The 11,596-nt window shown below is 37.7% G+C and overlaps 1 protein-coding gene across 2 annotated transcripts; it reads left to right on the forward strand.

The window, feature by feature from the left end:
* Positions 1-537: 537 nt before the first annotated feature.
* On the forward strand, positions 538-9,761 carry LOC311085641 (uncharacterized protein). 2 transcript variants are annotated; one of them, XM_084118195.1, is made up of 3 exons: positions 538-618; positions 1,573-1,805; positions 7,628-9,750. In XM_084118195.1, the coding sequence occupies exons 2-3, from the start codon at positions 1,700-1,702 to the stop codon at positions 9,175-9,177; spliced, it is 1,656 nt and encodes a 551-aa protein (XP_083974321.1). In that variant the 5' UTR covers positions 538-618; positions 1,573-1,699; the 3' UTR covers positions 9,178-9,750. The 2 variants fall into 2 exon arrangements, with proteins under 2 accessions (XP_083974321.1, XP_083974322.1); XM_084118196.1 differs by having other exon boundaries at positions 611-792; positions 7,628-9,761.
* Positions 9,762-11,596: the final 1,835 nt, after the last annotated feature.

Consider the following 11,596-nt stretch of genomic DNA (forward strand, 5'->3'; position numbering starts at 1 on the left):
TCGACTCTGACATTATTTTCAGTAGAGTTCAGTAGTCAAACATTCGGTCACATTTAATGATGCACAGATATCATTAAAACCTTTTAATTTGTGGAGTCAGATGAAATAACGAGAAAATACATATGAGAAAATGTATTTCATTTAATCAAAAATACTAAATAATAATAAATAATAATGTCAGAAAAGACAGTAACGCGCAGAGACTTTCACCCGCTGACCGGATGCCTCCATTGGGCCGATCGAGATATTAAGGGCACAGATGGCATTGGGTTTATTACGTACTGTCACTTTAAGACCGAATGTGCTGATTCAATTGCACTGATGCACATCCTATATTCAGGCAGCATTAATCCGCCACTGCCCTCACAGCAACATTAACTAGTTTTTAAGTAATTTGATGCAAAGGTAATTTAATACAAAGTATAGCCTAGTGTTTTAAATGAACATATTAAAAAAATAAAAATAAAAAATACAAAAAACTTTGCAGGATTTACAATGCAACAGGTTAAAATGCGTAATCACGGTCCATGGTCCACCCGGGCGATAGGTGGCGGTAATGCGCTGTGTGTCTGCGATCTGCCATACAACAAGAAGAAGACGTCACTCTTTTGATGTGAGGTAAGCAGTTCACTGTGCTTCGTTTATACAGTTATTAAAAATAACACGGCTTGTTAAAGCAACATTTTACAGAGTATTTTCTGTGTTCTATATTCATCTGCTACAGAGCTATTTGTGCGTCTTTTCTGGCGTCTCCTTACAGACTGACAAACACTTAGCATTGCAGGCAACTATGTGAGGAACTATAATGTTAAATTCATTAAGATCTGAGCTATTATTGTGTGTTTTTGTATGTTCGTCTGTATGATTGTTTCTACGTTTGGAGCAATAATGGTATTTACTGATATGTCACTTTATCAAAAGTCAAAGTATGATCTGTAAGGGGAATTAATAGGGATTGATCTCTATTTATCTTTTGTTTGTTGGTTAATCTATTTTTAACATTAATGTCTATTTCTGACTCAAAGAGGCTTTAAATTTCAGATCCAGATTTAATTCATATCCAACACAAGTGGTAAATCTGAGTATGTAGATAAATGTGATGGACGCTTGACATTGGAAACTTTAAAATATTGTTTTGTTGTGCTTGTTTGTTGTATTGAAAGAGCCGTTTCTGTCCTTAGAAGAAAAATGTTTATAATCTAATTTCTTTTATGACAATATGCAGTGGCTGTAGTTGTAGATTTAACTATATATAGGTTCACATGGACATATGATTCTGTATGGAAGTTATTATAACTGGTTAATGAATCAATCTCCCTGATAAGACTTAATAAGAGGGAGTGCCACAATTAACAGCTGCTCAAAAGCCTCTTCATGTCAAAAATAGATAATAATGTCAATAGAATGACCCACTGACAAAATATAGTTATGTAAAATATATGACTTTGTTTTAAAACAAATGAAATAACTTAAATTTTTATAGTTGTATAGATAAACTAACAAAATGCTTTAAATGTGTGAATTAATGAAAGCATACATTTTTGATAACTGATTTATTTTTGATTTTTGCAGATCTGTTCCTATCACAGCAATTCACCTTCAGTGAAGCTCCTCCCACAGCGATTCACCAATAAATGCTGAAATATTTCCATCAGCCTACAAGTGAGGAAGATAGAGTTTGCGAAAGAACATTGAAAACATGAATGATCCAGAACCCTCCAGAATAAAACGGGAAGATACAGAAGAACAAAGCGGTGATCCAGAACCCTGCAGAATAAAACGGGAAGATGCTGAAGAACTTAGAGGTTGGTGTTCATTCTTGATTCTTCAATAAGGTTAAAAATCTTAAAGGCCCACTGAGATGCTTTGAAATGCGCAGCGTTATTCAGTGTGTTGACGTAATTTCCACTGAAACAGGAGGTCAGCCTGAGACATATTGTGCAGCTCCCTCCCCATTTGTTAAAATAACCAATAGTGTTTCATTTATGTATCATAGCTCGGCCAGAGCCGTTGAGCTCGGCAAAGCAGCATTTGACAGCTTATGACAGCCACAGTGTAATAGATTCCCATTTTAGATTTAATATGAAACTGTTACTAAAGCAAAATAGTGAACGTAATGATCCTGAGAATGTGTAGTTTAAAAGTGTGTAATTTATGTTGGTGCATGGCACCAGTGTTATAATCAAAAAATGTTACGTTTACTACGTTTATCTCTTCTACTTGTCAGTTAGCCTGGAAATCCAGACTGAAATCTGAAAGATTAAGGGTCTGGCATCGACTAATGAAAATCGGCCAGCTCGAGGGGCGGCACCAAGCATGCATTTGAAAATCTCACTGCACGCAATTGGATAACACTACGACCAATCACAACAAGCCCCATTCTCTTAGCTACCAGCGGAGCTAACTGGTAGATTAGACTCTTGGTGTATCCGGTTGGCAAAACAGAAAAAACGCCCTTCTTGCAAAGGAAGGATTCAAGCGCCGTCTCCTGTTCCTCTTTGTTCCTCTTCGTCACAGCGCTGTCGTCATCTGTTTAGCTCGCCTCTGGCCCGCCTATATCAGATAACCCGATGTGATTGGTGCAGCTTGGATACAAGGGCATATTTAATGAGCATCATTACTCGACGCCAGAGTAAACTCGCTGAGCAAATTCAACTTGTGCTCTTGTGAAAACTAGAAACCGTTTCTCCTCCTAATCTCCTCCATATCGCTTTAAAATACAGCATTCTGTCAAAGGGGTCCGCGCCGACTCATGCATATGACCCGCACTGTGCTATCGTGTCTCTGGACTGGTACAGACTGTGTGCACGTTGCTGCGGTTTGCGTGACACTAACGTGAAACCAGACGTCATTCGCCCCTATGAAAAGCATATTTACACTGTCTGAATCTTTCTGTTCATGGCATCCAATAGCCACAAAGGGGCTACGTAACGGGATGGCTCATAACTCGCTCGCACTCGGTTGTCATTTCATTATTTAAAGGAAAGACTGACGATCTTAGCTTGATTTTTACTTTTATTTTAGCTTGACGTATGCAGACACGATTTAACCAACACAACACGGTCAACAGAAAATTGGCTCCCGTTACTTGCCCCTTTCAACACTAGCCCAAACAATCCGGCAAAGGAAATAAGAAGTGAGAAACAGAAGTGATCACCTGTGCCCACGTGACAAAGAAAAAAAAATCAAAGAAATAATGTTTCTACACGTTCCCAATCCCCTATGTATTGCATTATGTGCCATTCACCATATAGAAAATAGTAATTGTGTGAACAAGTGACGGATTTCCGCTGCAGCTTCAGCGTCTATTTATAGTAGAGCTGCGATTCTGGATAAATTGAGAATCACAATTTTTTCTGTGTAAAATAAAGATTGCGATTCTGAAGAAAAAAAAATAGACAATTAAACAAAATAACATGCAAACTAGAGGTTCTGAATAATTGTTCTTTGCTCTAGTCTATTTAAAAAATATATGAATTTGAACAGAATGATTAAAAAAAAAATTGTCTCGTCTAATTAGTCAATAATTAATCAATGTCTCATTGATAAAAACTAAATTGTCCGTTCAAGCACAAGATTTGAAGGATAAATCAATTCACTATTTGCATGCTGTCAGCGCTTTCTGGGCGCTCACTTTAATTTCCCCCAAGAAGAAGCAGTACCGGAGGATCTCAGACAAATTTCATTGAGAATCCCACCAGCGAACACGAATACAACAGTTTTTATAGAATAAGAGGTATGGCAAAAATTACATGAAACATTACAATTACATTACAATAATTTCCCTACAATTTGATTGGTTCTTCATAGACAAGCACTCTTGTTACTAGGTAACCACAAGGTTTCAAGTTGAGACATCTGTCTAGTTTAATTTCCCATATTTGTTATTTTTACACTCACACAACCAAAGTCACAAGTTTTCGCATAAAGGGGAAACATTTAAAAGCATATGAATGTTGTTCCTGCAAGAAAAACAAATGTTAGTTATGATTAATTAAAAAATCCATCACGCATCCGATCGTGGTTGTATCTCTCTATTAGTGTTACTTGATCTTAGTGCTGCATTTGATACTATTGACCACAACATTCTTTTAAATAGACTAAAAAATTATGTTAGCATTAATGGAATTGCATTAGCATGGTTTAAATCATACTTATCTGACCGTTAGCAGTAAATGAAGGGATGTCACATCGATCAAAATTTCAGTATGGTGTACCACAAGGCTCAGTACTAGGACCATTGCTGTTCCCTCTGAACATGCTACCCTTGGGATATATTATAAAGAAGCATGGCATTAGTTTTCACTGTTATGCTGATGATACTCAACTCTATATTTCTTCACGCCCTGACGAAACTTACCAGTTCTCAAAATTAATGGAATGTATAGCTGATGACTTGATGACTAGTAATTTCCTACTACTTAATTCTGAAAAATAAATAAAAATAAAATTCTAATTATTGGACAAAAACTTCCTCACGCAATAACCTAGAATACTGTCTAAGTCTAACACTTGATGGCTGCTCTGTCAAGTCGTCGGTTAGGAACCTGGCTGTGCTCTTTGATACCAATCTTTCATTTGAAAGTCACTTTTCTAGTATCTGTAAAACCGCATTCTTCCATCTTAAAAATATATCTAAATTGCATCATATGCTCTCAATGACAAATGCGGATCAATTAGTTAATGCGTTCATGACATCAAGGCTAGATTATTGTTATGCTCTTATGGGTGGTTGCCCTGCACGCTTAATAAACAAACTACAGCTGGTCCAAAACACAGCAGGTATAGTTCTTACCAGAACCAGGAAGTATGACCATATTATCCCGGTTCTGTCAACACTGCATTGGCTCCCTATTAAACATTGTATAAATTTTAAAATATTGCTGATTACTTATTAGGGATGGGACGGTATGAAAATTTAATATCACGATTATAGTGACCAAAATTATCACGGTTATCAATATTATCACGGTTTTGTTAAAACGAGTTGAAAGTGTTCATAAAGAGTTGAGGATCACACTGAAGACATTTCAACAAGTTTTATATTTGAAAATCAACAAACAACAAATAAAACAAGCAGCTCTATGCACTTTTTAAAGCAAGATTCTATTCTGTGGCATTTCCTTCCTTATAATGACGGTCGTCAATAGCAACACATAACACCGCGCACATCCATTGTAACGGCCACATAGTGTCAAGTAGTGTTCATGACATGAATGTTGATGTGCCTTTAAGATAACTTCTTATATGGCGTACGTTATTGTATGCATGCTGTTTTTATGTGAGAGCGCACGCACAGTGAGAGTGAGATTGCTCGCGCATAGAGGAAGATGACCGCTCTGACCGTTGTTTTATTATAATGTGTTTACTTCATCTTTGATTTGTAGCGTGTTTTCTTTTCCCTTTTATCATTCGCTCTTCGACATGTATGTGAAGAGTGTGTTTAACTGAGAGAAAACATCTATAAAAGTCTCATGGAACTAACTTACCAGTTCATTTGCACTGTCTTGTATTCTTCATCTGGGCAGACCACCATGTATCGCAACGGACGCGCTCTCTCGTTTCATTCAAATACAACTTGCCGTCTTGCGTCTCCGATTGAAAATTAAATCAGAGTTGATTTATTGTTTACAGAGTTTGATAATATTGTTGTGATCATCTTTTCTGAACGATTGTTTTGTACGTTTTTGTCTCCCGAGCGCTGTCACTGCCTTCCGCAATTCCTTCTTGAATAAAAAAACAACAACATTGCGCGCTGCGCCTGCGTCAGACTGTTGCTGGCTGAACAGGATCAAAAATCGCGATAATCAAACACGGTTTTAATGATAATTAAATTTTAAACGATATTACTAACCGTCCGTACATTTTATCGTGGTTTATAGTGAAACCGGTAATCGTCCCATCCCTATTACTTATAAAGCACTAAATGGTTTAGCTCTGCAGTACTTGAGCGAGCTCTTAACTCAATATTATCCTTCACGTCCATTGCGATCTCAAAATTCCGGCCAGTTGATAATACTTAGAATATCAAAATCGACTGCTGGCTATAGATCCTTTTCCTATTTAGCACCAAAACTTTGGAACCGTCTTCCTAACATTTTCCGGGAAGCAGACACACTCTGTCAGTTTAAATCTAAATCTCTTTGACCTGGCATACACATAACACATTATACACTTATATAATTCAATGTTAGGCTGCATAGATTAGGTCAGCCGGAACCGGGAACTCTTCCCATAAATCTTGATGTATTCATTACATCATAAGAAGAATGCTGTCTACGCTAATATTAGTTTCTCTGTTTATCCTGAGGTTTACCACAGTCCACTGTATCCAGACCTGATGAAGGACATGCGGCTCGACATGACGACAACGCAGTCCTGAAATGTCAACTAGTCTCTCCCCTGTGAAGGCCTCCTTCCCTTCCCTTTACCTCTCTACAGATAAAACGTTGTCAAAATAATTCCAGTTCACAGGGCTACGCGGAAGTGATAAAAATTCTGTATTATACATTTTTAAGGCCAGAAAAGTAATTTGTTGAGGTCAATTTGTAAAGAAAGACTACACGCCTGCACACATATATATTAAATTGCGCATACCTATAGACTAAACACATAATACGTTTGTGCACGCCGTCAGCGCTTTCAAAGGTTTGTGTTTTTGAAGTTTGCAAAGAGAGAATTTTTTCTTTTTCAAGACTTGCACCTTGGAACCTATTTCAAGGTTTGTGTTCTCGAGCCACCAGGCGCTGTTGTTGTGCGAATGAGCTGGCCGGAGTGCGTTAAGAGTTTTAGAACGGTGTCGTGTTAGCGGCCCCTAAGTGAATAAATAATGATCTTTGCAGCGGAAGTGAATCAATAAAAACTAACTTTAGCTGGACAATAACTGCTCTAAAGTCAAAACAATCTTTGTTACTTTCATTTCCTATTATCACTGTAAAGCTGCTTTGAAACAATCTACTGTATATTGTTAAAAGCGCTATATAAATTGAGGTGACTTGACTTGACTTAATAAAATTTAAGTCTCTTGAGTTGTTGCCATCTCTGAAAAGCTTTCTTCTTGGCAATGTATGTGACACCTAGGGTTGTGTATTGGCAAGAAAGTCATGATACGATACGTATCCCAATACAGAGGCACCAAATACGATGTATATCACAATACGGGTCTGCACTAAACTTCTCCTCAGCATAATTTAGTGTAACATTGCTAACTATGAAAACCAGGCATTTGCCCTCTGCATTATGAAGGGCCTCTGTAGCACTGTATAACAATATATTGATTTATGTCTGGTTCACTTTATTGCAACCATATTACTAAAATTTTGAACATGTTACAACCTTACGTGTAAAATGCAGTTAATCAAACATATCTAATAGTTCTCACTACAAATCCTGTAATTTGTGCTGGTCATGTTTTAAAAATAATAATTGGATGATAAATGTACCAAATTCCAAATAAAGCATAAAAATTATCACAATTTCTACCATTATGTCAGGGTTCACTTGTCCTTTCCTGTTCACATTTCTTTCTTTATTATTATTATTATTATTATTATTATTATTATTATTTACTGAAAATCTAACTTTTGGACATTTTTTTTTTAAAACTTTTTTTAAACTTTAATTTTAGACCTGATAGAAGAGAACATGGACATTGAAGAACCGTTTGAAATGGGGGAGAAACATCATGTCAAAACTGAAGATAAATCCTTGAGTCCCTCATTGAAAAGAGACAAATTATGTTTCACCTGCCCTGAGTGTGGAAAGAGTTTCCCATATAAGCAAAGTCTTGAACTTCACATTAGAATTCACACTGGAGAGAAGCCTTTCACATGTAATCAGTGTGGGAAGAGCTTCTCACAAAAAAAAACCTTCAACGAACACATGAGGATCCACACTGGAGAGAAGCCGTACACATGTGGTCAATGTGGGAAGAGTTTCACACAAAAAGGAAACCTTAACAAGCATATGAAAATCCACACTGGAGAGAAGCCGTACACATGCGATCAGTGTGGGAAGGGTTTCACACAAAAAGTAATCCTTAACGAACACATGAGAATCCACACTGGAGAGAAGCCATACGCATGTGATCACTGTGAGAAGATTTTCACAATAAAAAGAAACCTTAATGAACACATGAAAATCCACACCGGGGAGAAGCCATACGCATGTAATCAGTGTGATAAGAGTTTCACACAAAAAGGAACCCTTAAGGATCACTTGAAAATCCACACGGGAGAGAAGCCGTACGCATGTGATCAATGTGGAAAGAGTTTCACGCAAAAAAGACAGCTTAATGATCACATGAGAATCCACACTGGAGAGAAGCCGTACACATGTGATCAATGTGGAAAGAGTTTCAGAAAATCAAGCGTTTTTAAAGTACATCTGCTTACTCATTCTAAAGAAAGACTACACAACTGTGACCAATGCGGTAAAACATTTTTTAGGGCAGATTTCCTAAAGGACCACTTGAAAGTTCATACAATGGAGAAGCCTTACGTCTGTTATATGTGCGAAAAGAGATTTAGTCAGATGGGCGCATTAAAAATACACCAGAAAAGACACAGCGGTTTAAAGGATCATATTTGTTCTGAGTGTGGAAAGACTTTTTTTACTGATGGTGCACTGAAAGTGCACCAGACTGTTCACACTAGAGAAACACCGTACAAGTGTTCATACTGTGACAAGAGTTTTAAACGGTCAGTATATCTGAAAATACATGAGAGGGTCCACACTGGGGAGAAGCCACATGCATGTGATCAGTGTGGGAAGAGCTTCACACTAAAAGGAAACCTTAACGTACACATGAAAACCCACACTGGAGAGAAGCCTTACACATGTGAAAAATGTGGGAAGAGTTTTGCGCATAAATCAACCCTTAACGAACACATGCAAATCCACACTGGAGAGAAGCCATACATATGTGATCAATGTAGGAAGAGTTTCACACGAAAAGAGCACCTTAATGAACACATGAAAATCCACATGGGAGAGAAGACACACACATGTGATCAGTGTGGGAAGAGTTTCACACAAAAAGGAAACCTTAACGAACACATGAAAATCCACACTGGAGAGAAGCCGCACACATGTGATCAATGTGGGAAGAGTTTCACACATAAAGGAAACCTTAACGTACACATTAAAATCCACGCTGGAGTGAAGCCATACACGTAATCCATATGGGAAGAGTTTCAGAAAATCAAGTGTTTTTAAAGTACATCTGCATACTCATTTTAGAGAAAGACTATATAACAGTGACCAGTGCAGTAAAAATGAAATTGAGCATATTTGCTAAAGCAGCACCTGCTTTATTCAAAGGAGAAGCCTTAAATATGTTATTTGTGTGGAAATAGTTTTAGTGAGCTGAGTGCTTTAAAATTACACCAGAAAAAAGACAGCAATGTGAAGGATCATGCACCAGAGAGTTCGCACCACAGAAATACCTTATAAGGTGTTCACACTGTGACAAGAGATTTAGACGGTCAATATATCTGAAAATATATGAGAGGATCCACACTGGAGAGAAATATCACTGTCATTCATGTGTAAAGAATCTTTCATTAAAAAAGTAGTTTGAGTTTGGATCTTGTACTTCCATTTGTGATGCTGTGAAGTGCTGCATCAGAGATTATTTTACAGATAAATCAGGCTTTGATCACTTATTTAGCTTTTGCAGTTTGTTAATGTTGTTATTCCAATTGTAACTTATAGAAATATAAATTGTAAAATTTACATAATGTAAAATAAAACAAAATGAAACAAGGAAACTACTTCAGTTTTTGAAAATGTCTTTGTAATAAACTTTGTCAGCTGAATTGACCTACACTATATTGCCAAAAGTTTTGGGACACCTGCCTTTACATGCACATAAACTTTAATTACATCCCATTCTTAATCCGTAGGGTTTAATATGGAGTTGGCCCACCCTTTGCAGCTATGACAGCTTCAACTCTTCTGTGAAGGCTTTCCACAAGGTTTAGGAGTGTGTTTATGGGAATTTTTTACCATTCTTCTAGAAGCGCATTTGTGAAATCAGGCACTGATGTTGGACGAGAAGGCCCAGTCTCCACTCTAATTCATCCTAAAGGTGTTCTGTCGGGTTGAGGTCGGGACTCTGCAGGCCAGTCAAGCTCCTCCACACCAAACTCGCTCTTCCATTTCTTTTTGGACCTTGCTTTGTGCAGTGGTGTGCAGTCATGTTGGAACAGGAACATCCCCAAACTGTTCCCACAAAGTTGGGAGCATGAAATTGTCCAAAATGTCTTTTTATGCTGAAGCATTTAGAGTTCCTTTCACTGGCTCTAGGCCAGGCCCAACCCCTGTAAAAAAAACCTCACACCATAATCCCCCCTCCACCAAACTTTACACTTGGCACAATGCAGTCAGGCAAGTACTGTTCTCCTGGCAACCCCCAAACCCAGGCTTGTCAATCGGATTGCCAGACAGAGAAGCGTGATTCGTCACTCCAGAGAACACATCTCCACTGCTGTAGAGTACAGTGCCGGCGTGCTTTACACCACTGCATCTGACGCTTTGCATTGCACTTGGTGATGTAAGGCTAGGATGCAGCTGCTTGGCCATGGAAACCCATTCCATGAAGCTCTCTACGCACTGTTCTTGAGCTAATCTGAAGGCCACACAAATTTTGGAGGTCTGTAGCTATTGACTGCAGAAAGTTGGCGACTTCTGCGCACGGTGCGCCTCAGCATGTGCTGACCCCACTCTATGATTTTACTTGGCCTACCACTTCGTGGTTGAGTTCCTGTTGTTCCCAACTGCTTCCACTTTGTTATAATACCGCTAACAGTTGACCGTGGAATATTTAGTAGTGAGAAAATTTCACGAATGGACTTATTGCACAGGTGGAAACCCATCACGGTACCACGCTTGAATTCACTGAGCTCCTGAGGGCAACCCATTCTTTCACAAATAATTGTAGAAGCAGTCTGCATGCCTAGGTTCTTGATTTTATACAACTGTGGCCATGGAAGTGATTTAAACCCCTGAATTCAATGATGTGGAGGGGTGTCCCGATACATTTGGCAACATAGTGTATCTCCTTCAAATTTTCTGTCCTCCTCAGAAGTCATCAATACACAAGGGCATTTATTTCAGAACACATAGAGGGTTAAAATATGAATCTACAAACAATCATTACTATTCTACAATTATTATTCAAATTTTTTTACTCTACAAATAAATATGCAATACAAAATGAGATAAGCTGAGAGACATTCACCATTTAATTCACTGTATGACAAATTAACTTACTGACTTATTCATTATTCTGCCTAACGTCTCCATTTGTAAGTCATTTTGAAATAGAACCACATAAAGTTAAGTGATAAGATTCGGATAAACTATTTTTACATTTACCTTTATTCATTTAGCAGATGCTTTTATCCAAAGCGACTTACAAATGAGAACCATAGAAGCAGTTAAACTAACAATAGGACAACTATATGCAAGTGTTATGACCCTTCCCAGTTTAATCTAACGCAGTACGTGTATTATTATTTTTTTTTTTAAATAAATAGATATAGAAGAGAGTGTTCTCTTGTGTTAAGTATGTGTTAAGTAAGTGTTAAGTATG

This window comes from Abramis brama (genome assembly GCF_963993115.1).
Source record: "Abramis brama genome assembly, chromosome: 6".
Taxonomy (NCBI): domain Eukaryota; kingdom Metazoa; phylum Chordata; class Actinopteri; order Cypriniformes; family Leuciscidae; genus Abramis; species Abramis brama.